Source organism: Trachurus trachurus, assembly GCF_905171665.1.
Source record: "Trachurus trachurus genome assembly, chromosome: 1".
In the NCBI taxonomy this organism is placed as follows: Eukaryota; Metazoa; Chordata; class Actinopteri; order Carangiformes; family Carangidae; genus Trachurus; species Trachurus trachurus.
Window position 1 is genome coordinate 26,753,743 of NC_139891.1, and position 27,157 is coordinate 26,780,899.

The 27,157-nt window shown below is 42.6% G+C and overlaps 1 protein-coding gene across 1 annotated transcript in view; it reads left to right on the forward strand.

The window, feature by feature from the left end:
- The window catches only part of LOC310989093 (protein sidekick-1-like), a gene marked incomplete at both ends in the record, with an annotated part of 280,354 nt that overhangs the window by 100,605 nt on the left and 152,592 nt on the right, over window positions 1-27,157 (forward strand). Inside the window, 3 exons of the mRNA XM_083975990.1 lie at window positions 2,201-2,357; window positions 5,105-5,211; window positions 7,129-7,276. Of these exons, the coding sequence (XP_083832116.1) occupies window positions 2,201-2,357; window positions 5,105-5,211; window positions 7,129-7,276 (412 nt within the window). The remainder of the gene's footprint in view (window positions 1-2,200; window positions 2,358-5,104; window positions 5,212-7,128; window positions 7,277-27,157) is intronic.

Below are 27,157 nucleotides of genomic sequence, written 5' to 3' on the forward strand. Positions count from 1 at the left end.
AGCAAGCAGATAAGCCTGCCCCCTTTAACCCACTTTGTGTGTGTGTGTGTGTGTGTGTGTGTGTGAGAGAGAGAGAGAGAGAGAGAGAGAGAGAGAGAGAGAGAGAGAGAGAGAGAGAGGTTGATGGCTTGAATAAATCTCATTGTCTCCACCGTACACCACATACAGATCCTGGTTTAAAGGGTCCAGGCCCCGTGAGCCTCTGTGTTGTACTGTATGTGTTGCGTTGTGGTCTCACACAGTCTTAAGCTTGATGCCAGTGTGGTTGTGTTGTGGTGAGTCAGGTTTTGAACACCCGAGTGAAAGACTGGACTAAAGATTGTCTACTCATTGTCGTGCCAAGGAAGGGTTTGGAGAACTTTCCGAGTCATCAAAACGCTTTTGGAGTTCCAGGGGGGGTCCGGCTGGCAACGGGTTTTCATATAATCGTCCAAAACACACACAATGAAACATCCAGATACCTCCATACTGCTCGTCCGTACTGACCGAAGTGTCCTGAAGCCGCCACATGAAAAAGTTGTTCGGAAAAAAATAATTTGATCTCTGTTTTTAGCCTTGATGTAGCAGTAGCTCCCAGTGGCTCTGTTGATGTTTGTGCGCATGCGCCAGACTTGCTGCGTTCGTCATTGTAAACCATTGGTTGTATGATGTAAACACGGAGGAACATCTCGCAGCAAATTTTTTCCAAACAGCTTTTTCATGTGGCGGCTTCAGGACACTTGGGTCAGTACGGACGAGCAGTATGGAGGTGTTTGGATGTTCCATAGTGTGTGTTTTGGACGATTCAAAAGTGAACTCTATCCGCCACCATTATATGAAAACCCTTTGCCAGCCGGACCCCCCCTGGAACTCCAAAAGCGTTTTGATAACTCTGTAAGTTCTCCGAACCCTTCCATGGCATGACGGTGAGTAGAAAATTGGTGAATTATCGATTTTGGGTGAAGTATCCCTTTAAATGTGATCGAGGAAAATCATAGATGAGATTTTGTAGATATACAACTCAAGGTCGTGAGTCGAACTTCACATCTGTAGCTTCTGAGCAGCAGGATGTCCAGACTGTCTTCAAAACATCTGGATGACAGGTGACTCTGAACTTGTTCAACCTGCATCTTGTGCACAGTTTAAATACACTGGCGTTTGAAGCACTTCAACCGATGCCAGCAACACATTACAGATGCAATGTGCACAGACAGAAGTAGTTACGGTGCAGCGTGTCATTCCAGGGAGAAAATGTGATAGTTTTTTTTTTGTAATAGCTCTTTTTCTGGACCGCTGCTGCACATCAATGCAGGGAAACTGGATGCGTCGAAGCAGTCATGCGCATGCTGCCGGTGCATGGACTCACATAGAAAGCAGCAGGCGTGAGCGCTTTGCGATGCATCATGAACCAGAACCATATACGTTGCTACCGGGGGTACCACTTATCGTCAGGTATAATTTAAAAGTGATTTTGCAGCCTTGTTTACTGTAAAACATAACATACCTCGGACAGTCATTTGTAATTACTGTTGTTATGAATGCCTGTCCGTCTCTATAAAAGCAAATCAGTGGAAGAATGAGCACTCAGAGCAGGAGGAGGATGGATAACAAGAAACTTGTATTTATGTCTTTATGGACACAGTCTGGTGGAGCGGTAGACGAGGAATACTTAAATAGACCTCGGTAATGGAGCGAGCATCTCCAGACAGACTCCTGGTGAATCCTACAGATGTGTCGCATCAGAGTTTCGGGGGCCACACGGTCGCAGTCACATCCCGTCGCTGCGTCCTGGCGACAGCTGAGGGTAGAAATGAAAGTTGAGAGGTGAAGGTGAAAAGGTCGGAGCTTTGGCTTCAGGAGCAATGAAGAAAATATGCATAAAGAAACACGGTGCATACAGATGACTTTCTTCTCATATTCTGCCCTGACATTTGCCGAATGGCACCATTAACATCATTATAGAAATTTCCAGAGCCCACTTTTATATTATATATTAAAGTGCAGGTACATTAGTATGTCAGAGTTTCATCAAACAGTCTTTTTGCAAAGAATATACCATTGAATTGAATGGATTTTTCCTATTGTTGTGGAAGAATACAAGATAAATTTGCTTCGTTGCTCATTAATGACCAATGAAGACTTTTTTTTTCTTCTTCTTCTTTTTTTTTTAACTAACAAAAATAACATATTTTCCTTTTCTGTGTCTCTGTTTGTCTGTCAGAGGTGGCTCCCTACCTGCGCGGGGGTGGACCGAGGCAGCAGGTGATGTTGGAGGGAAACAGGCTGGTGCTGACCTGCCTGGCTGGAGGCAGCTGGCCTCTGCAGTACCGCTGGACTCTCAACAACAGCAACATCACCGACTGGACGCCACAGTACAGGTCAGCTTCCACCGGTCGGCTCTGTCTGACTGACTTTTTTTTAAATCATGGATCCCTCTGTTATCTCTAAGTGCATGTGTACCTGTTTGTCTGTCTGGCGTCCTTTCTTCTGTAGCATGGACAGAAAAAAAACAACAACAACAACCAGCTGCAGCTAAGAGCCGTGCCCATTAGTGACGGACTGTGTTTAGAGAAGGTCAGAACATTTAAATAGTGGAACATGAAATTAATACAGTGGAAAGTGAGCCGGGGCAAAGTGAGATTAATAATTACATTAGCACTATAAATATGTATATGGTCCGGGGAAAGAAGAGGAGAAGCAATCAATATGTCTGAGCTCCTGTCTCTGCTTTCCTCTCAGTACCTCGCTGCCCCCCCCCCCTCCACCCCACTCCCCCCGTCTCCTCCTGTCCCTGTGTGTGCTGGTTGGTAAGAGCTAAGCAATCCCTCTCGGCAAGACTGCAGCTGTGAAACAAAATTGTTTTTCACATCATTCAGAAATACAGGGAATCTTGGGAGCGAATGCACACTGAGGGAGAGAGAGGCTGGGGGTGTGTGTGTCGGGGGGTGTGGGAGGGGTTGAGCCAGCGTTTTGTAGGCAGCCGTCGTTGTCGTCGTCCGAGCCAGGAGGCGCGTTGTGTGTCGCCCTGGACTGCTCTCAGCGTTCTGGCGACTTTAGTTTGGTGAGGACCGGGCTATGCTGAATTGGCAAGGCCGTGTGTGTGTGTACGCTTGTGACCATCTGCAGTTGTGGTCTGTTTTTTGGTGTTACACCCCCATACAGTACAACTTCCACATTGATAAGTTTTCTCTACTGTTACTTGATCATAAGCAGATTAAGTATTTAGAGCTCGTCTGCTGAGTGCAGCGTTGGTGCTTCAGCCTCCTGTTCCTCCTCGTCTTGTTTGTATCCTTGAGCAAAAACACTAAACTCCGGCTTGATCCCAGGTTGATGCTTTCGCCTGCAACTCACCGCCACAGGTGTGTGTGAGTCTGAAAATGTGAGATACATCTGTATTAAAGAGTTACATAAACTCAGTTTGAATACTTCCATGAGTACACTGTCATATAGTATAGTAGTTACATCTTAAGTGCGCAAATTTCCACAGTTGGTGTTGTCTCAAATCGAATACTGTCATTGTGCACTTACCAGAACTAACGATCGCAACTTTTTTTGGACCGCAACACATCTACCGGCTTGTTTTGTTGGTAATTTCAATTAGCGATCATGAACGCCTTACTTTTTTTTTCGGCTTGTGTGCGCTACCTGTTTAATGCAAGGTAGAGATTACGCCACAGCAGCCGCCGTGTCAGCTGGCTCCCCTTACTGGCGGAAAACATCGGCCAACTAGTATGTTGATTTTCATATTATCTATTAAATACCTATATATTATATTCCGCTACGTAGCTAAGACGGCGACCATTGAAGGTGGGAAGTGTCCATCGTTCCACACTCGACTTGGCCGTTATAACGTTATGCAACATCCGGGTACTAACGGTACACTGCATTTTGACAAAATTGACGTGAATTGAGGAGCACTTATACATACTCAAAATGCTAGTTAGCGTAAGTATGGAAGTATTCGACTTGAGATTACGTCCACACATATTAAAAAATACAAAATCACACACAAGCTGTTGTATTTTCAGGAGGCAGAGCCGGTCATCTAGAAATCTCACAGTCGGAGGTTTGATCCCCACTTCTCTTTTTGTATTGTTGGGAAGTGTGAGTCCACACTGATGCAGCAGAGGAGAGGGCGGGGGGGTTGTGAATTTGTGGGCGAAGCTGTCGTACTGTAAAAAAAAAAAAAAACCCTGACTGAGGCTGCTCTGCTCCTGAATCACACGGGGAATTTGACTTTGCACGCAGGGCCGAGAGACTGTGTCAGAGAAATTGACTGAGAAATTATGATATTGATTGGGACCTGTCAACACTGAACTTTGTGTTTAGTGAGACATATAAAGGAAAAGAAAAAAAAGAAAAACTTGTGGGTATTTCAAAATATACAGTGACAGCCCCACCGCACACACCTATTACAAAACCTAATGGAACAGCGACAGGGAGAGGGAGAGAGAGAGATGCAGGGTCCAATATCAAAATCTGTTTCAGGATGAGAGCTTCTGTGTAATGTGTCATTCCTGATTCAAATGGAATTGTGTGTGCGAGTCTTTGATGTATGTGTGTGTGTGTATTAGAGTGTGGGTTTGTGTATGTTGGCAGCATGCGCTGACAGCCTGGGAGTTAAATACTTGGCTGTCCTGGTATTCATAATGAGCCCCAAAGCGATGTCCAGTTTTACTGTGTCTATCCGGTTTGTGTGTAATATCTGTGTGTGTGTGTGTGTGTTAGCCTAGCATGGCACAAACCTAGATCCTATGCCAAGCTTCCCATTAGTGAGGCACAGTCCATTAAAGCCCCATTAACAACCCCTCTTAGAACAAAAAAAAAAACATTCTCATACACACACACACACACTGTACACATGCACCACTCCGCCTTACCTTCTGTTATTGGGAAACTTTGACAACCTGAGGCTCGATCCATCCTCAGATCAAGGTCATGAAAGAGAGCTGCACCAGAGAGCGTACATATGGACAAACAGACCTGCGCTTATGTCTTGCTGGTCTCCAAACACTCCCAGCAACCCGACCCCCCGCCTCTTTTTTTTTTTATATTGGGTTTATTTACAGCTCAGAGATAAAAACACACCTTCATGACCGTCCTCTCTCTGTTTGTCCACCTCTAGGTTGTCTGTCCCGTCTCTGAAGAGGACTGACGCCGGCCTCTATCAGTGCATGGTGAGGAACAGGATGGGAGCGGTAATACACAGGAGAACAGAAGTGCAGGTGGCCTGTGAGTACACATCAACACACACTACACACACACACACACACACACACACATTGAAAGAGGAGTACACAACATTACAACCATTAAAAATAACACCGATACCGGAGCTGTTTTAATGACGGAGGTCGGAATGAGGACGGCGTTTATGAGGAAAACTTAACGATGGGCTCACTAACAAGAAGCTCCTCTTTTAAAGTCCAGCAGAAAACACAATTAGTCATCCCTGTTTGTGAATCAATAGAGTCAAAATTAATTTGGTAATATTTTAATATCATTGAAAGGAAACGGTGTGGGGGGGGGGATCAGAAATTCTCCTCCTCGAACACGAGTTGCATTTTATGAGTCACACACGTCTCTATGGATCCTCACAAATTGGTGGAGGTTCACAGATATTTACCTGGAAATGCTTTAAGTGGACTCACAAATAATGATCTACAAGTTGCGTGTTTGAGGCACAAGTACAGAATTACAAACACAAATCACATCATCAACACATAGAGTAGTAACTTTGCCGTGAATGGAGGACACTGTCATGGCTGAAATCTTGATGTCACGTCCGATCTAACCCTCAGAGAAGGCCAACTCCTGTAACTCAGTGCAATCTGTATTTCGGCATTCCTTTCATCTCTTTCCTTGAAACATATTTCTTGGGTTTCCTTTCCATAATCCAAGACATAAAAAGAAACTACAACTCCCATGGCAGTATGGATACTTTAGATCAGTGGTTCCCAAACTTTCCACACTCCCGTACTTCCCTCTTGGGACGTTTGACCTCCAGCCATGAACCCCCCCGACTTCTGCGCTCACTGAGGTGTCAGGTTGTGTCATGTTTCACACTGTCTTGTCAAACAGAGTTTATTAGCACACAAAAAGTCATGCAGTGATGGAAAAGACCTCAGTTTTGTTGTCGTCCATGCAGGTTCAACTTCTCTATCGTGGCCTCAACTTTATCTCGCACATTGAATATGGTTGCTGAAACTCTCTGTAATCCGAGATTTAGGTTGTTCAGTATATTACCTACAGTAGGCATGTAAGAAACTCTTCTTCATGCAAATGCTCAGACAGTTGAAAGTTATAGCCATAGCATGAGTGGCCACCTCAGACTCGTTAGTTTTTTTAATGCGAATCATGCAAAACATGTTTTAGGTTTTTATTTCTTTTTTCCGCATACATCACTTTCCGTAAGTACCCCAGTTTGGGAATCACTGCTTTCGATCATCATAACTTTTGTCTGTAAGATTCACCAGCGCTCTTCTTGAGTTGTGTTTTCGGTTAATCTCAACTAAAGATTTCTACAGTCTTCAGTCCTCTTTGTCCTGCTATGGAGCTGTGACATTTCGTCCGCAAAGGTCTCACACAGGTGGAAAATAATAAAACTAATAAAACCTGCTAAAAATAGCTACTCACATCCACAGTTGTATTAGATTGGCTTTTTTTATTTTATAAAGAAATACCTCATACTGTTGAGAAGCTTTAGTTTAGACCATAAACTCCGTTGTAAATATCAGTGTGACTTCGTCTGAGGTCGCTCCACCATTCGCTTTTATTAAACCTCCTCTATCCAGATATTAACTGCTTCACAAAAGAGGAGTAGTTTGCAGACATGTTTAGGTTTCTATGGTCTTTTGAATAGATTGTTTGAACTTATTGTCTCTGTTAGCGACACAGCTTTCCTTGCCCTTCAGTAAAACTCATAACTGAATGGCGTGGTTTTCAATCCTTAGAACAAATTTCCAGCTGAGGGCAAATGGCCAAAATAAAACTTTTCTCACAGAGCACCGCCGGCATTCTCTCATTCTGCTTGCATGTTAGCATTTAGTTTCCCATTTATAGTATTACCAACAAAACCAGAGCTTCTGTGTTGGTAAATTGTAGCTCGGCATTCACACTCACGCTCTCCATTCCTCTCCCTCCAACCAGTTTTGGGGAACTCTTCCGCCGAGGAGCAGAGAAAGACCGTGACTCAGGGCAGAGCGGCCGTCGTCAGCCCACCTCCTCTCGCCTCTTTCCCCCGACCCCTGGTCACGTGGTTCAAAGACGGGCAGAAGATCATCCCCAACAACCGAATGTAGGTGTCTCTTTTGTTCCCATCTTCCTGTCTCCCTCCAGCACACACTCACATTCACAGTATATATCCATTTATGCAGCAGGAACAGTGTGTGTAAAAAAAGGAAAGAATACAGATTGAGATCAAATTTAATTTTACCGTTCTTATCCATCAGTGGTTTATTAATTAACGTCCTCTGGACGCACAAAAAGTTCTTTTTAATCCTTATACACAGATTGTTATAAATAATAACCCACTTAGATAACTGACCCTTTTCATTAGACATCTGCACAAAAGATTTTCGAACATTATCAAGACAAGATAAAATGGATTTTTTTCCAGTGAGTCACATCTACAAGGTTATTAAGTAATTTTAGGTGTACCAGAAATGCTCTTTATGTTAATTGTTCAAGAGAGATGTGCGAGTCCCTGGATGTGTTGTGTAAACTGCGTTTCACAGCCTTTTTGTTTAATGCTGTTGTCTGGCTCCTGTTTGAAATGCCTGTAATTTGCATATTATTCCTTAGCTGCTACAGTTATCCTGTCAGTATAGTTATTTAGAAAAATGTTCAAACTGCGTATTAATAACGTAATTATTCAGACAAAGCAGGCGGCTGTGGGTTTGTTGTGAAAGGTTTCCAGAATAAATTACTATAGATTATCTTAAATTGTTTTAGAATATGTACCTGTTTGAATCTACTCATTATTGACACACACAGACCTTCAGCAGTTTCATGAGGCTGCGCTCTCTCTCTGAGATAACTAACTCCCCATTAAGAGCAATAACTGCTCCCCTATGTGTTATTAAATGAAATTATCAGTGGCCTTGGTGTACACACAAATGGCCAGACAGCAACTTTTTTCATTCCTTTAATAGCAGTCACCACCTAAAAAGTGCTTGTTAGAAATATTTGTGGTGTCAGCTTATATGAGCAGTGTTTTTTTTTGTGTATTTTTGAGGGGGTGGGGCTAAAATCTGGCATTAGATCTGCACATTTCCATGAATGACTGAGTCTGTGATTGATGAAGTCGTACTGTACCACTGGTTGACTGTTGCTCTTTGAGAAATGATTTGGTATTACCTCATCAGGGCGCTCTCGTGCCAACTGCAGAAGGTAACAGTCTAATTTATGGCAGGCGTGTATTTTAGATACACCTGTTTTCATGCGTACATTTGGTCATTTATTTTTATTTGATGCCTTGGTGTACTGCACTTTGTCCTTGTAAAGTCCCTCTTTTCAATTTAAAGAGGAACTATGCAGGATTTGTAGTTTAACTATGTTACATTTTTACCTTAATTAAACAGCTTTGGAGTAATTGTGATGGTTACTTTACAACATCGTGGGCCGCCGCCCCCGGTGTCCCAGCTCTCGTCTCTGTGCACTGCGACACAAACACGCCCTGTAACCCGTAATCTCTTATTTATGACAGATAAGACTACACAAATATACACGTTGTAACATCGTATATGATATGTAATGTTATCTACTCGTCTTTTGGTTGATTTCTTGTCGGCTTTGTTGTAAACAAATGCACATGGTCGAGAGGAGAGTTAGCAAAACAGCGGAAAAGCGACCAGACTTAGACATTGTTCCTCTTACTGTAAAAAGGCCTGTTGTGTTTCAGTGGCCAGAAACCGTCTGCTACTCAACAGGACTTTAATTGCTGTGCTGAAACGCTGCAGTAAGTGTAAAGGCTCAATTCCAGTTGTCATCTTTCATAGTTCTTTGACTGGCCCACCAACATGGTGTCCAGTCTTTGGAACAGCTCTTGTGCTCCTGTGACAGCAACTGTTCATTTAAATGCTTTTAAACACGTTGTGCTGTTGCAATCTGAAATTATTTACACATTGATATTTAGGTTTCTAAAAAAAGTGTGTTCAGGGATTTAATACAGCAGGTTAAATTTACATTTATTAGTTTTTGTGCATGTGTGTCATCACATCCCCCATGTGTCCTTATGAGGACTGTCCGGCTGTATACGACGTTTACACCTAGTTTTGTTATTTTATTTTTTTTGTCATTAATTCCCATTAACTTTGACTCTGCTCTTTCATTTGAATGAACGTGGAAAGGGCTCTCCTGTTAACTTAATGGGGGCTCACTGAGTGTGGCTTAATGACAGTGGACTGCAATTATTCTGTTGCTCAAGACTCAGCCTGCAATGAAAGTGTTTACTGTCAGAGCATCGCCACTACGCTGCGTTAGCCTCCTTAAACTGTACTCCCTGCTGCTATCCATTAAAAACAGAAAACAGGGAGCGAGTCCTTTGTTCTACAGTACTTACTTCTCCTGATAGTTTCATGACAACAACCCATTTGCATATTTTAATAAGCATACAGTATATCCTGTAGATCAACAAAAGTGACAAAAGAAGCTTTCTGAATGTCGCCCCTCATCGTCACCCTCACCCTTTCACAATGTCACACACCGCAAATAAACGTACCAATGCCATCGCCCGCAGCAATTAACAACAAAAAATAAATACTGATTGACATCACATCAGTTAAATATTGGTAAAAGTGAATCAGAAAACTCCTTCCTGTCACATCCAGCCGTCTATTCATTTAATGGCCGCTCCCATCCATATCAAAGATGATACTGACAGCAGGGCGTAAAGAGCAGCCTTGTTCAGCTCCTTTGGTATCATTCTCGAGTGGTCCTAGGACCACTAATAAGTCCAAGTGCAAGTCCTGTCCCACTGAGAGAGCTGCTGCGGAAAATAATTAGTTTTAACACATCAAAAGATTTATAAAAATTTGTAGCAGTTACGAAAGGTCAGACTCGACGACAGGGTGAAAAGCCAGCTGCCACGGAGAGGAGCAGGACACCACCATCATCTGAACGTGGGGATAATAGCACACACTTGTCTGGACTGCAGACCATGTCAGACCATCCGACACAACACTTTTGTTGCAGCCTACTGGCTTCTTGCCAGGACTGCTACCAGGTCTTACTTTACAGCCGACACAGGCCTGTGGTTCATAATTCTTGCTCGAGTTACTCAGTGTATATATTATCATACCTATTATTGGTCGATTCTGAATACGCTCAACAGGAGTAGAAATCTTACCAGAGGCTGCAGGTCCTTGTTCATCTGAGCGTGAAGGACAAACTACCACAAAATATCTTCTATATTTTTTTGCCAGAACCAATTTAAACTTCAGATTTACCACAAAGTTTTTGCTACAGCATTATGATGATGTGAAGAGGTATGGAGGATCTGTCCCTGGAAGCCTCCACATCCAGAAGCAAAAGTGACAGGAGTCAGCAGACAGACGAGTTGTCACATAATTATGGCGAAAAGAGCAAAACATATGAAATTAACAGTGACAGCATAAAACATAATGAATGTGGAGTTGACGCTGGAGTCGCTGCAGAGGCTGCAGAGTAAGCGCTGATGTAACAGTTGCTGCAGCGGGTTAGCACAGCGTTTAAAACACAATATGATTTGACAGTGAGCAATCGGCTGTCACAGTCTGGCAGGTGCACTGAGCTGAGCAGTCACCTGAGAGCTGCGGCCCCCTCCCATCACCACGCAGGTGACACCGTGGGCACGATAACTGGAGCCAATACATGTAACTAAATGTGGCCACGTAATGTTGGCTCCACTTCCCACGTCATCTTGATTAAGATGAAACGAGTTCATGCATTTTATTAAGATAACTAATTAAATGCAGGGGTTCCATCAGCTATTTATTGCAATCAGTTAGTTTCCCCCTGAACACCTGACTGCCTCGTGCCTCCACTTAAGTCGTAAGGAATTAACACGTGCTCATGAAATACAACTTCAGTGACGCCGTGGGACTAGAAAGTACGGGTGCAGATGCAGGAGTTATTCTGTGAGATGTTCTGCAGAGAGAGACAGAGAAATGTCACATCTAATATTTGATCTAACCCCCCATTCTACAGTAAAGTCCATAGCAGAGTCAATGCCAATGAGAGAAGCAGAATGAAAGAGGGATGGAGAAAGATTAAGCAGCGAGTATTTCACATCAGACCATCCAATTAATCAGGAAGAGAAATCCACTCTGACAATCAATGCCCCCTCTAAAAACCTTGAGCAGGCTCAGATGTTGGATCATCACTCCACTCCACTGTGTAACAGTGCTGCCGTTTGTGCTGCTAACAGCCCAACTTAAAGAGGAAACTATGTAAGATTTTTCACCTTAATTAAACAGCTTTGGAATAATTGTGATGGTTAAAGGGATAGTTCAACATTTTGGCAAATTGGCCCATTACCATAATAGTCATATTAGTAGGTTTGTTACCTTTAATTGTCGGTGCAAGCTATTTTTAGAACGGCGGAGCAGAGCTGCGAGTTGATCAGAGCTACGCTCCGGAGGCTCATGGGATTTCTTGGTTTCCCTCATAAAACTCATCAAAACCTGCACATTCACCACGCTATGAGATAATAACAGAACGTTGCGAGACGGAGTTGTTTTCGAGGCAAATGCAGAGACTGCTTGCTGAAAAACTGCCCTCGACGGGAACGTGCGTCAGCGGTTTTGCATGAATTCACCTCTAAAACAACTCCGCCTCGTAGCATTCCGTTATTATCTCATAGCGTGCTGAATGTGCACAAAAACCGACCTTGCAAGATCAGTACCTAAGACCCGGTGTCCTGGATCTTGTCTCGGCGGCACCTCGACACAAACGCAACCCGTAATTCGTAATCTTTTGTTTATGACAGATAAGACGACACAAATATACAACACTTACGATATATAACGTTATCCACCGCTCCGTGGATTGCCTTGAAAAGCAAAACAGCAACAAAGTGACCAAACTTGCATAGTTTCCACATGTAAACCTGTTAGTAGTCACAACACATCACGTTGTTTTTTACCAAACCAAGCCCGTCCTTACATGATGGTAATGTTGTTATCATCACTGCAGGAGGTCTGATGGCTGCAGGTTGTCTGCTGATTTGTCTTTAAATATGAATTAAGTATACATTGTTTTCAGTGTTCGCACTTTGTCTGAATTATGTTGAAAAGGGGAAACAGAACCCGAACTCGTCTGATCATAACAATTTTCTTTCATCCTTGTAATTATGTTTTTTTTTTTTCTTTTTTTTTTTTGTAGTTGTTACTTTAAGCGTGTCTGTGTGTCTGGGCTGTTTAATGCTCCTTTAGTTAGACGAGACTCTTTGGGGGCTGATAAAACCAAACCTCCAAAGTGAGAAACAGACTGAATCAACCTAATGAGCAGCTCAATTATGATTATTAATGAGCCTTTAACAAAAAGCTCTGTCCAAAGACTACTAAATGCCTATCACACAGCATACAGTATGTAAGTGATACTGTCTAGATAACTTCACAAAACCAGGTTGCAGTGCAGTATGAACATCTTGAACCGTCAGATATTACATGACTGATATTTATTCATTCTGCTGTCAATGTGACAAAGACGGGGGGGGGGGGGGGGGGGGGGGTACTATACGCTCTTTAGCCCAGTGACATTGTTGGCAGATTGTTTGGGCTGAGAGAGGACCTGATCGGTTTGTAACTTTTCAACAGCGAGTCGGCCTAAAATTCAAGGCTGTTGCACCAACACCCGTATCCATAGCAACAAGATAAAAAATGACAGCTGGTTCTGTCAATTGTTGGTGTCTGGTTGTGGTAATATACTTTGTGATATAGAATAGAAGTAATTTCAGGTAGATAAAAATGTACGTGGCAACATTTAATTCTCAGATTGTCACACGTTTTTTTTTTTTCTGTTTCTACTCTTCAATAAAAGAGAGACAGAGACACACACACACACACACGTAAGACGGCTAAAAGAAGCAACTGTCTCTGCTTCATTTTCAGGTATTCATGCAATCTGAATGTAAAAAAAAAAATCCCAGCATTGTGAGATGAAATATTCTGATTTGCTTGCACCCCACATACACACACTGTGATGAGGATTCATGCATAATTCTTCCTTTGAACCCTCATAGAAAAGACTAATTTGCACCTTTCTTCACAGCTCCCCTCTTGTCTCAACAAGACATGTCTTCCTCTCTCGTTCCCCCCCCCCTCTCTCTCTCTCTCTCTCTCTCTCTCTCTCTCTCTCTCTCTCTCTCTCTCTGTCTCTCCCTCTCTCTCTCTCTCCTCCCTGCTCTGTCTCCCACTCCTACTTTTCCGCCTCTAAATTATTCTTTATATTGCTTTGTTCTCTCAGGTTGACGCTTGCTCTCTGTCTCTTTTACGGTCATTATCATGCTATAGGATAAAGTGTCATACAGAACTCATAAACTTCTGTTCCCCGAGTAAAGTGCTTAACTGCTGTGGCGCATGCACACACACAAACACACACATGCACACACATGTACACACACGCACACACACAATCTGTCTCCCTAGACCAATCTCAGTTTGCGTCTACCTGGCTCGAATGTCTCTGCGTGCGCTCATGCGTGTCAAAGTGAGTGCACCGAGTGTTTGCACAGCTCTGCGTGTGCAGCGGTGTGTGTTTGTGTGTGTGTGTGTGTGTGAGTGTGTGTTTGTGTGCGCGAGGTTATGCTGGCTGATCTTGCGGTCCGGTGAGACAGGGCCAGATGGTGCCTGGCGGTTGGCTGTCTTCGTGGTGACCGAGCTGATGATGTCGTTTATGAAGTTTATTGATCCGATATGCATCGCTCCCAGAGTCCCCAGCCCCATCTCGCTGTCTGTCTGTCTCTCTCTCTCTGCCTGTCCCACCGCTCGCAATTTATGTCCATGTGCCTGCCCCTAACCCCACTCTGCATATCCAACACACACTCAGTCCTACTCCCCCTACACACACACACACACACACACACATTCCCAAACTCCCCCAGCCCTCAAAATACTGGCCAGAGAAGAACTTACAAGCTGTCACTTCCCACTCTCTCTAATCTAATGGAGCCCATACTCTCTGCCCTCTCCATCTTCCCCCTTCATGCTGCTCTGCCATCTTTCTGATTTGCTACCCCCACCGCCACCCCTCAACCTCCATCCACCAAAAAAAAAAAAAAAAAAAAAAAAATGTTTTTCTTCCCTTCATCCTTCCATTTTCACATGGACTGCGAACTTCAGACATATTGAGTCTCTGCTGTTTGTGTCTCTGCTGTCCAGCAGCGGCCAGTCAAAAAACAACTTTGAGACACCATAGCGCTGTCACCTCGCCTCGCTTCGCCGCTGCAGATGCTGATATATATTTTAGCCGTGACCTGCAGCACCAGGTCGAGAAGAGCTAACTGCTGGTTTTAATTAGCTCTGAGGCCTGTGGCAGATGGACGTGAAATGATTCTGAGCAGCTTCAAGAGGACAGCCGGGCTGCGGAGAATTAGAGCTCCTCTTTCTTCTTCCACCGGGAGACGCAGGGAGCCCAGACTGATCAAATAAAGGCAGTGATCTATGCAGAAGCATGGCTGGGCGGACAGTGAATATTTCAGTTTCTTGTTGCCGGGGAGTCGAGCGGCGAGGATAACGGTGTTGTCACAGGTGGTCAGTGTCGGGACCGGGGCCTGATGGGAAATATTTGTCCTCGTAGACCTGGCCTAAGCCACCATATGCTGTGGAGGTGTGCGGCCGTGTGTCTCACCATTCATTCATTTTAATTTGTCAAACACCACTTTAACAGAGGTAACAGAGGGAGCGATTCATTATTTTGCCTCTCTCCATCACACACACACACACACACACACACACACACACACACACACACACACACACACACACACACACACACACACACACACACACACACACACACACACACACACACACACACACACAGCAGAGGTCTGAACAGAAGGAACTTTCTCGCTGTCTGAACTTTGCGAGCAGATGTTGTGTGTGTTTGTGTCTGGCAACGTGCGTACACATCGCGTGTGTCTGTGTGTGTATTAGACAAACGACAAGATGAAGAGAAAAGGAGCGTCGTTCGGTGGCAGACTCAAAAGGATGTGGAGGCTTAAATCCCACCACATGTTGGAAAAACAACCGGCCATTTGAAAGGTCTTCCATCCAGGAGCTGCTCGTAATGACACAGTTTCTCACGGCAGCCAGAGGGGAGGATCAAAGTGACTGGGAAAGAGGTAGAAGTAGACATGAAAAAAAAAAGAAAAAAGAAAAAAAAACTTACAGGAAATGAATATGGAGTAAAAGAGTTTAAGCTCATCTCAATCCATTGTGTCTGGAACTTAATCTCTGGAGCCACCAGAAGCTTAGATACTGTATGTGACTTTCCTCTCAATGATATGATTTAGTTTCTTTTGGGATTACAAAAAAAAAAAAAAAAAAAATCCAAGACATGTCGGGTTTGAAGACGTACGACAGAACTAAGCGCAGCCATGTGCCAAGGTTTTCTCCTCTTAACTCCTGTGTCTTTGTTGAGGCTTTTAGTTTTCTTACACAGACTAACTTTACACTGTGATCAGACGCAGCGTTGAAACTGATAACTGACAATAATGTTGCTGCTGCTGCCTGGCGTGTGTTTATGTATAAGTACGTATATGCCCTGATTACATTTTCATAGTGTATCAGGCAGAAAAACAGTTGTGGCATAACGAGTCCATTTTCCTTACACGTCCTGATAGGGTTGAGCCATCTGACCTCTAATCAATATCATGGATGAGGTGGAGTCATGTGACTATATATGAATTAGTATATGAACACACACAGTGAGGGGTAAATATGAACAGTTAGAATAAATTGCCTTGGCCTACGCTCTGTGTTGTTACAAGACTACTCAGTATGCACTTTTTCATGGCGGCCCACCACTGCTTCAGTATTGGGGCAGATGCACAATAATAATCTGAAACTGGATCATCTTATTTCTTTAGATAGCTTTAAAAACTTACTATCAAATGTTCTACAGCCTGTATGTAATTGGATTATGATTTTGATTGTATAATTGTGTGTTTTTGTAATCAGGGCGTCATTGAAAAAGAGAGCTCGCTCTCAATTGACCTTCCCTGAATAAATAAAGGTGAAATTAAATCTACCAGTTACTATTACTTTGCTCCCTTTCCCACTACGCAGTTACATCTCTACTCGGCTCGGCTCGACTCTGTTCAGGTCCTTTTCCGTCACAGCTGAGTTCTTCATAGCACCTCATCAGTGTCGGCGTGGTCGTCATATCGCGGCGTCTCGCTCTCTTTTTTCTCACTCGTCTGCAGTGCACCTCGATTACGGACCACAGCGTTGTTTGTTTTCCCCACAGCAGTAAATTAACTTGTGTAAAAGAATAACAAAAGTCTCAGTACAGAATGGATCAGTGGTCCCTGTTGCTGGTGTGTTTTTTTAAATTAGCGTGTTTGATTCTCGTGTTGGACGTCACACTCGAGTGCAAGTGGAAAAGCAAAAAATGAAATAAAAAATAAATAAAAAAGTCAAATCAAGTCGTGCTAGTGGAAAAGGGCCATAAAGAATAAACCCCCTAAGGTGTCTCAGTCCGACAACGTTGAAGATGTTATTGTAGTCCATATGTTTAACACTGTGTAGCTTAGAACTTGAACTCGTCCCTTGAACTCTGATTTATATCCATGTTGACATGATAGTAATACTCTACTGTACCATTTGTTCATCTCCTGCTGGTGTAGTTGGTGTAGTTTTCTGTTGACGTCTTTGGCATTCAGCAAATCCAGCTTTCACACACAAACGTAACATCTGCTGCAGAGACATTTACCTACTGAATGTATCTTCTCCGTCTAATTAGGAGTAATGACAGACAATAAAAATGTGCATTTTCCATTTACGCTGCTGTCAGACTTTCCATTTATTTCAGCATTAAGACCATTGTGGTGCTGTTCAGAATCATTTCTTTGTTTTTTACAAACCGTGCAACTTGAGAAAATGATGTTTACATGTGCGAACACAGAACGGGGATGCTCCATAAACCTGATCATGACACCAGGACGTCAAGGAAAGATGGAAAACCAAATGGATTTTCAGTCATTTACACTCACACACACAAACTTGCTGCCTCAGTTTGCAGTATGTTGTTGACACTCGTGGTCCAACAACTAGTTAGATTATTGTAATATTTCTTCATTAGCAGGCCAAACAGCCTCAAGCAATCTTTGTGATGAACAGGCCGAAGTTAAAAGTCTGACTTGCTCGGCAATAAATGTCCATGTAGATCTTCATTTGCTGTATATTAGCCGTGTATTACACCGTGTATTAGCCAGACAGCTTTCTGGGAAAATATTCATTTCATAGATGCAATCTGGTCTCTTTTTCTTTTTCTTTTACGGGAACTGTGCTGCTGTTGTCTTTGAAGAATTACAGTGACCCTGCTCTGGTAATTGACAGCTCAAACAAGGCTTGTTATGAGTAATTGTTTATTGTTACACTTTGTTGACTTTTTTTAAATGGAACAAGAGGAAAATATCAACCGTATATATGCCAAACATCTACTGTACCTGAACAAGAAGTTGTGTTCAAGTTAATTGGCTTAGTAGTGGCCACTGGCAGAAAGCTAAGCACCAGTGTGACATGAAGGAACAGACAGCATTTATAATTCACCTTTTAACATTTCTACTTTTGATTAATTACAGAGAAGGAAATCAGAGACAAGGACAAAAAGCAACAGGAATTCCTTCTTGACGCCTGCCTGAACTTAATATTTTCCAATTTACCTCTCCTCCCATTCCACGCCCGCTTCTCTCCTCTCCTCCCCTCCCTTTCTCTCCATCCTGTCCCGTAATTGAATTGCTCCTTTGGTCCTCTAATGTGGCGGCAAATAACAGAATGGAAATTCTCCACTGTAAACTCTTCCATTTTCCTCCTCGACTTCGCACCTCACTCTACATTTCAATGGACATTTGTCTCCTGCTCCGTCTCCCTCTTGTTTGCTTCTCATCCCTCGTCCTCCCCTCTCACTCTTGTCCTTCGCTCTTGTCAGTGTCAGCGGGTGTTGATCCCAGTTCAAAGGGAAAATGGTAATCCTGGTTTCCCTGCGCTCACCTTCGGCTCACCTTAGGTCTTGAAATGGAAATGCCGTATAGAGTTTATGAATGTTAGATTGGAGCAGAGAGATGTGGAAACTGATTCAGCTTGTCCTTGTTTCAGCTTTGGTGTCTTTCAGTTGTTTGTTGTTGACGTGAAATACTAATTTTAATCAGTGGAACTAATTGCGCTAATGGGCTTTTGAGGACAACAAAGTCTGAGGCTGATACTCTTCAGTCAGAGACAGATATCAAGTAACTGACCACATCAGTAATTGGTTGGACAGCTGCGTTTGGCAGAAAAGAGACTGCTGTCAAACAATCTGAGCATTCCTCTGGTCTTTATATTGGACTCTCTGCCTTTTGTTCTATTGTTGATCAATGGGATTTTAAATTGTTTGTTTTTTTGGCTGTTGTGGGCCGTCACAAAGCCTCCTGGAAAAAAAAAAAAAGAAAGAAAAAGGAATAAAGCAATATCAGGATTCTGCTGGGAAACCTGACGACCTGACTCCAGGATCACATACATGAACATCAAGGCTCAGTCAGATAAACAGCAGTGACGACAGGGAGACTCGGTGGCACCGCGGTGAAAGCACATCCCACCTCACTGCATGATCCACAGCAGGTCACGTCTCTCTCTCTCGCTCTCTTCTCACGTTTCCTGTTGCTCTCTGGCTGGTCTCGTGTGTTTATTAATTCACTATAGTGTCTCCAGTATCAGGGTTCCCACGCGTCCTGGAAAACCTGGAAGTCTGGAAAATGGTTGACCAATTTTCCAATCATGGAAAACACATGGAAATTAAGAAAAAAAAGTCAAATATCCTGGAAATGTTCAAGTTGTTGTTGAAAATTATTAATCACATCGTGACATCAGCTACCAGAGCTCTGTCTGTTTGACTTTTTAAGACCCCAACAAGGATTTATTTACCAAAGAAGCGAGAAAACAGACTTTGAGTTGATGAGTGTTTCCTGTATTGGACTAGGGACGTCTAAATTAAAGATTTTCTTGGTACGATTATTGTGCATTAATTAATTTAACAACACTATTGATATGTAAAATCAAATATACTAAAAATATAATTACTTTACCAATTATTTACACAAAATATTTTAAGTATCTATTAAAATATGACCAATTGTTAATCACCCAGGGGAAGTGTTTGAAATATTCAAGTCATTAATTGTCATCTATACCAAATTTTTAAGTTAATTTTAATAATTTTTCAAGTTACAAATGACACTCTAGCATTTCTACCAATTCAATGTTACTTTAGGTAAATGGACCAGCGTCTGTATCTGTGCATTTACCTTTACTTTGGCACACATCTGCCAATACGGTTCCGACATAATCTTTTTTGGAAAGTGACGGTATTTAGGAATCTTTACGATCAATTAATTGTGGCGTTTAGTACCGCGATTAATTGTGAAAAGAAGTAATTGTGACATCCCTATATTGGACCTATTGTGTCCTCTGCTGAGTGATACTGTAGGTAGTGACAGAGTTGGTGTGGTTTAAAATCAAAAACAGCATTGCGTTGTTCTATGATAAATTTGTCTTAATCTGCACATCTTTAAATCAGACTTCTGGGAGAGAGAATGAGAAAGAGGAATAAACATAGAAACAAACTGGTTAAAGCAGAAGTGAGTGATATATTTGTGTTAATATAAGTCTTAAATAGTTATATCTTCCGACAGCAATCACTTACATAGAGTGTTTGGTCTGAATCACGGGTCTGCCAGTCACTCTGCTCTGCTCTGAGTCGAGGAGAAAACATTTATCGTATCCTACAGTTTTTATCCAATGAGGAGAGAGAACGGCATGCAGGGCTGTGTGTGCAGCCAAGGAACGCCGTGAATGTGGCGACGTAGCGACGAGGACTGTTATGGTGCGTTCAAGGAAACTCGTTTTTTTCCGACCTGTGACGTCGTACCAGTTTGATCTGGTACATAGACTGTACAAAAAGACGTACTGGTACGATTTCACGGGTCGGAAGTTACGAGTGGCCGTTATAGTGACTTTCACCGGTAAAACAGGTCGGAAAAACACGAGTGGGTTGCCTGGAACGCTACAAAGTCGTAAGTTGTGACTTGAAGCTGTAATTTATGATTTCAAAAGCCTGCCTGGAACGCAGCATTAGCGAAAACGACCGGATCACTCACTTCTGCTTTAAATGTACAAAATAAGGTACAACTGTTGAAAAGACTTCTCCAAAGCATGAATGGGGCAGGGGATGTACAGTATTAGTGTATGGTGTGATAACATAGTGGGAACCCTAAGTGTGTTTTTAAGAATCTGCAGCAGCTTAATATTTTCCTCCTCATGAACTCGCCCTGTAAAGTAATCACTGGTGCTACGAGCCATATCTGCAGTCCTGGAAACATTATCCTGATGGGGTGTAGTGTTAATTCAGGAAAAACCTTATTAAGAAATTTGCCCCGCTTGGATGCAGAAAAGAAACCACACACTGACTTTCCCCGGTAGATTGTACCTGTGTACTGGGGCTGATTACGACACAGCGTTTGTCACATCGGTGTAATGCTGTAATTGCAGTTACAAGTGACAAATCAGAGAAAATTAGAAAATTGTGTTTTCCATGAAGACACCTGGCGTAGTTTTGTCGAGAGCTGGAGGCTGAACGAAGTTTGAAAGAGGCAGCTTGTAATTCTTTATGCAGAAGAAACCCTGTTAAAAGTGTGTGGTGGTTATAAATGACACACTGCACAAAAAAATGTGATTTGATGTTATACTTAAGCAATTTGTGCTAACTTTCCAAGAGCTAGTTTAATAGATGGTTTATAAAGATGTGGTCACATTAACCCGCTTGATAGGGATTTTGATATTTGAAGCGACTGGAACAAAATTTCAAAGAAACGAAAAATAAAAAATTCCAAATACTCTCTGTTCTGCAAACTTTTTGCAAAAGTGAAATGGAAAAACTATTTTCTTTACACATTCAATTCATGGCAGCTACCGTCTAAATGCCCCAGACATCCAGCTCCAACCGAGAGGCAAAACAAACTGCTGGAGATCCGTCGTCATGTTTAATTATAGCGATATCAATTAAACCTGCAGCTTTATTTGCATAACATCAGTCAATGGAAACGCAAACCCTGCTTGTGCATGTGTTGGTGAATTACAAACCTCCAAATGTGTGAATCTGTTTTTCAAACCAGGAATCTTGGAGTGCACTGCATTGTTGTGTTGGTACTTAAAGCCGCATAACCCCACTTACCCACCCACCACCTCTACCTTGGATTATTTTCATGCAGAGCCCACTTACGAATTATGTTTATGACCTACCTGTCACCTTGGGGGCACAATGTGTCCCTCCTGATACAGCTCCAGTCTCCAATAGTTTGTATTCACATGACGGTGTCACCAGAGGAGCATAATGTGTGTGGAGAGGTTACTAACCTGTAATTATATAATACAATCATCTGGAATTCCTGTTTCATTTCAGCAGAAAGGTTAAAACCTTGGCATTATCCGTGTTGACATACAGCATATCCCGGCCTTACATGCATTATGTATTCACTCGCTGTTTACCAACCATTTGTCTACATTTGTAATCAACACTGCAAATATTTGACAAAAGGATTTTGGATGTGGAGACTTCTTTTCTTTTTTAAATCTCCTCTTTGTGTCTAATTTAGGTCCAGTGTCATACATTAAATCTGCCTGCAAAAGACTGGTTGTTGCTCAGAAATTGGCTGGAGGCGACTTGTTCTACCACCACACTATTATGCATGAATTTTGCAGTAAAGAAATCAGATGACTTGTTTAATTTTTAATATTATCACTGTACTGCATGGAGGGAGGAGGGGGGGTGGGGGGAGGGCGACACATGTGGCGAGGGGAGACAGGGAACAAGGGTTTGCTTTAATTGCATTGCATTTTCTGGTAATATTATTCATTGTCAAGGTGGAGTGGGATAGAATTGCATTATGAAGACAGCACTTTAGGGCCTGCCGTCGGACTATGAATATTCATTGCTTATTCTGCCAAAAGCAATTTGTTGTAGCTTTGTTTCAAACTGTTGATGTGTTTCCCTGTAAAAGTCTGTAGGCTATAAGTGGACCAACATGTATGCCATGAGGTAAAAAACGTTGTGTTTTTAATAAATTACATTCCCCCCACCCCCCTCTGCTTCCACCTATATCTTGGTTGGATGTCTTAAAGTTGATAGCACCATTATTTCCAGACCTCAGCTTGCAGTCAGATATATTTGTTGTTTGTTGAGATAACAGCCTTGATGTCTGGCGGATATATATAGTGGGGGGTGAATTGGGGACTCTCTCTCTCATCTGTCCTTAACTTGTGTCCTTTACTTGTGACTGTGTTCCCAATTCGCTGTCTACTTCCAGTCACATTTCTCAGAAAACTAAGGTAAAAAAAAAAAGAAAGAAAGAAAACTTCTTTTTCTTTTTTCTTTTTTAAAGTAGAAAGTAGAAAAGACATTAACTCTGAGGCTGTACTTAATGACTCTCCCAAATGACAGAGGCTTACCCTGCCTCACACACTCAAGGGAGGGAGACAAGCAGCAGGAGAGGGAGGAAACAAAAAAGCTCCCTAAACTGCAGGAGTGCGACAGAGATGATTGCATCGCAGTTTCAAAATATGTTCCTATTAACACACCATGATTTTACTTTTCCTTTTCACATATTTGAATTATCCTGGAGTAATTATTACACTACAGTTATATTTGTTCCTGTAGCAGTAAATTAATACTTCATGTCATGTAACAAGCTGTAATCGGCCTGCGTTTACATTTCCCCAGACCTTTGGCTCTGGTGATAAGATGCTATCTGCATCTGGATACAGTATCTGCATAAAAGAAAACATATGCTAATGTGGGATGTAAACACTCGACGTGGCAATGGCGCATTATCACAGGAGCGTCAGTGGATTTTTTTTAATTTTTTTTTTTACAGTAACTCACACATTGATCTCACACGCACTCGTCTCCAGTAGCTGCAGTCTGCAGTTCATCCTGTGCTGCTCAGATCTGTGAAGAAGCACCGCTCGCAGTGCACAAGCATCATGACTCATTCTGAAGTTTGCCGTCCACTCGGCTTCACAGAGACACTCCGGCGTGATCCAGGTACTGTCGCAGCACTCACAGCAGCTGCAGCAGCCACCAGCCACCAGCCTGTCTTTTCTTTCTCCTCCCTAAAAAGCCGGTCTGCTTCAAAATGAAAAACAAACACACGCTGTCCTCTCTCGTGTCGAGTGACTCGTACCCGTTGTGTTTGTTATTAGGCGTGCTAACGGCGTGGCTGAAGAGATGGGATCTGGTGGTCAGAGGAAAAAACTTTGGCTCAGACTGAAAAATCTCAGCAACGATTCACTGGATGTATTCGCATGGAATTTATTCCAGACAGCCGAAGTCTTCACAGGATGAACCCCGCTGACTCCGGCGCTCCCCTCACCTCTCCTCTCCTGCCAACAGCAGGTCGACTTTCATGGTTGAGACGGAAATGTCTGTGATGTCTGCAGTGAAGCTTTGGCAAACATGCCATACATGATGATTCTGGTGAAGTCCCACTGTCCCTCAAAGAGTTATTTTTGTCTTTTCGCTAAAAAAAAAAAGAAAAGAAAAAGTCTTGACCAATATTTAATGAACACACGGAGGATGAGCCCAGTGATTCTGGTGATCCCCTGACTTTTCCTCCCAGGCTCCACCACCACCACCAGCAGCCGGTTCTCATATGGCTTTGAAGAATTTGGATTTGATGGATTGCCATCAGAATTTGGTTCATACTTTCATGCTGCCCTCAGGATGAGCTGTAATAACTTTGATGATCCTTCAACTTCTCATCTACTGCTAACACTAGATCAGAATCTGGATTTGTCCAGGGCTATAGTAAGGACTAAAAACTGATGACATTCCCATCGTCGTTATCGTCGTTGTCATCTCCTGAAAACGTTATACCTGGTTAACATTAGCACTTTAGCATTATTTCTGTGAGCATGTTAGTTTGCTAAAGTAGCATTCAGGCTGTTTTCACATGGCACCAGATTGAAAAAAGTGATACATTGTTTCATTTTTCAGCTTTGTTCCTTTGCGTTCACACATACTTTCTTCACTCTGGACCAAATGCTGCATGAAAAAACCATGTGACAGTGATCAGTGCTGTCATTGGTTAATATCTTTTCTGGGGGACCCATTAAAGGGATAGTTTGGCCCATTGCCATAATCCCTGTAGTTTTAGGAGTAGGTTTGTTACCTTTAATTGTCGGTGCAAGCTATTTTTAGAACGGCGGAGCAGAGCTGCGAGCTGCTCAGAGCTACGCTATGGAGGCTAATGGGATTTCTTGGTTTCCCTCATCAAACTCATCAAATACACAATCCAACAACTCCAAAACGACAAGTTGTGACCTGCACATTCACCACGCTATGACGTAATAACAGAAAGTTACGAGACGGAGTTGTTTTTGAGGTAAATTCAGTCAAAACAGCTGATGCGCGTTCCCGTCGAGGGCAGTTTTTCAGCAAGCAGCCTCTGCATTTGCCTCGAAAACAAAGACTGAGGACAAATACTTGTTGAGAAACATGCGCTGTGATCTCATTTTAATATCAGGTGTAATTTTAGATCTAATTCTTGTACATGTGCAGCTCCATTATCTTTAACCTTTTTACATGTTTGTAAGCCCCCACTGTGTGTGTGTGAGCTTTGGATCTGCAGTTTCTCTGCTCATCTATTTCTGCCACAGAGCAGCTGCTTCTGTCTGAACTGATCACTCAAAAGACAGAGAGAGTGTGTGTGTGTGTGTGTGTGTGTGTGTGTGTGTGTGTGTGTGTATGCGTGTGCATGGCTTAGTGTGTGTTAATGTGTGTGTCCGGTCTGCATAGCTTGTGCTGATGATGATTCATTTTATAGATGTAGATTTTTGAAAGGTGCAGTGTTTTCTGTCTATATCTGATTTGCTCCTTTTCCTCCACCTCCCTTCATCTTGTCTTTCTCTCTATCTCTCTCCACCACCACCACCGTGTCTGTACCTTATATCATCTCAGGAATCATTATTCCCCCATTACAGGCTGAACCAACACATTCCCACCTGGCAGCTTGTGTGTGCGCAAGTGCGAGCGTGTCCTCTGTCTGAAGTCGTTAAATATTCTAAAGACAGAGACCTCTTTTAATTATCCACTAATCACACTTTTAATTACCTGCCACACACACACATCCATCACTGACCAGATTGCGCACAAATGCACACTCACACACTCACACACTCTGAATCTCTTACACATACACACACACTCACATCTGCCATTGGAAAGAGTTCTTAACCTATTGACAAAAACAGAGAGGATGGAAAGAAAAAGGCAGAATTAATAAGAGAGAGAGAGAGGGAGAGAAACGACACGGAGCAGCGAGGAGTGACTGATGACAGTTTGGTTTTGACACTCTGTCAGTGTCTGACAGGTGATTACCACTGAACAAACTATGAAACAAATGAATAAACAAATTAACGCAAATTGCAAAATAGCTCGCAAATATAAACACGGAGGAATAATTCACGTGCGGTTATGCTCACTTCACTAATCCCCCACACACACACTGATGATGTAGATATATAAACATCCAGCCAGAGTGAAAGAAACACCGTGTTGATTGACTGCTCAATATCATGGCCGCAAACAGACGTCGTCAAGATCTGAGATTTGGATCAATAACCAGAAGGTCACGAGTATCTTCTCTCTCAGACACGTATTAAGGCAAAACTTTAGCATGTCCTGCTCTCGGGAAATTATATTTTTTGCTCCAGTCTCCCTGCTCATACTGTACAGTATTATTGTCTCGTGGGAGCTCTGTGTTTATGACTTGGGGTTTGCTTATGTTGAGAAAGAACTGTGTTCCCAGTGTGATCTGCTGTCCTCTGTTTTTACCTCTAACACTTCAACAGCTTTTCATCCTTGTTGTAAAACAAAACAAAAAAACTTATGTTCTCTCCTTCTCTTCTACTTTTCGCCTCAGCTCAGACAACTGGAGCGCAACCGCAACCATTACACCTTCAAATACACACAATACACATTTGTACTTGGGCTGTCAGAACGAACTTCGCTATTTGAACAGAATTCAAATTAAAAAGGAGAACATCCGAAGGTGGAAATTGACGTTCGAACGTAACGCATAACGCAAATTAACAAAGTGTTTTGTGACATTTGGGGTAATAAACATGTTGATACACTACACGCACACCTTTTTTTTTTTTTTTTAATTGATCGATCCACGGACCACTTGCGTGCCGATCCGTGGAGACATAACGGAACGGATCAACTGTGATCCGTTGCACCACTCCTTATATAATATTTCAATTCCCCTTCTTGAAGTTTTATATTGAGTTAGTAAGATTTAACAGGTTGCAAATGTTAAATAACAGACTTGGTTGGAATGCCCTTTAGTGGACGTGGGACGTAATAATAAGCTGGTATAGGTGTAGGCTATATATAATGAGCTAAAAAAACACATTAAAAATATGAATACAATTTGAATAAGAAACATTACAGTATAAATTTGAATCTGATTCGGGGGGAAGATTGACAGCCCTAATTTGAACTCACAGACACTTATCAACAGGCTCATACACGTCGTTCACACTCATGAAGGTCTCACAATGGCTGTTACTGTACGTCAGCTCTCCAGTTTGCACCTCCACGTCTTGAGTCATTTTCTGGCTCTAACCAAACCTGCTTTTGCCAGAGTGGGTGGAGCTGCAGCTGAGATCATTTTTTTCTTTTTTGTGTGTGTTTGTTTTTTTGCCAAGCAGGTGGCACGCTGCAGTGTACTGTAGGCACCTTTCTAGCATGAAATTGAGCTTTCATTTGTGACTGGTATCACAAAATGCAAAGTGCAAAGAAGAATCCTTGTTGCCTTAATGGACCATGTACTAATGCGTGATTCTCAGCACAATACTCTCGTACATGCCGCCCTGCGCCGGCTGCAGCGTCCGCCATCATTTCAATTATATGCATGTGTCTTGACTTTCTTATTTCC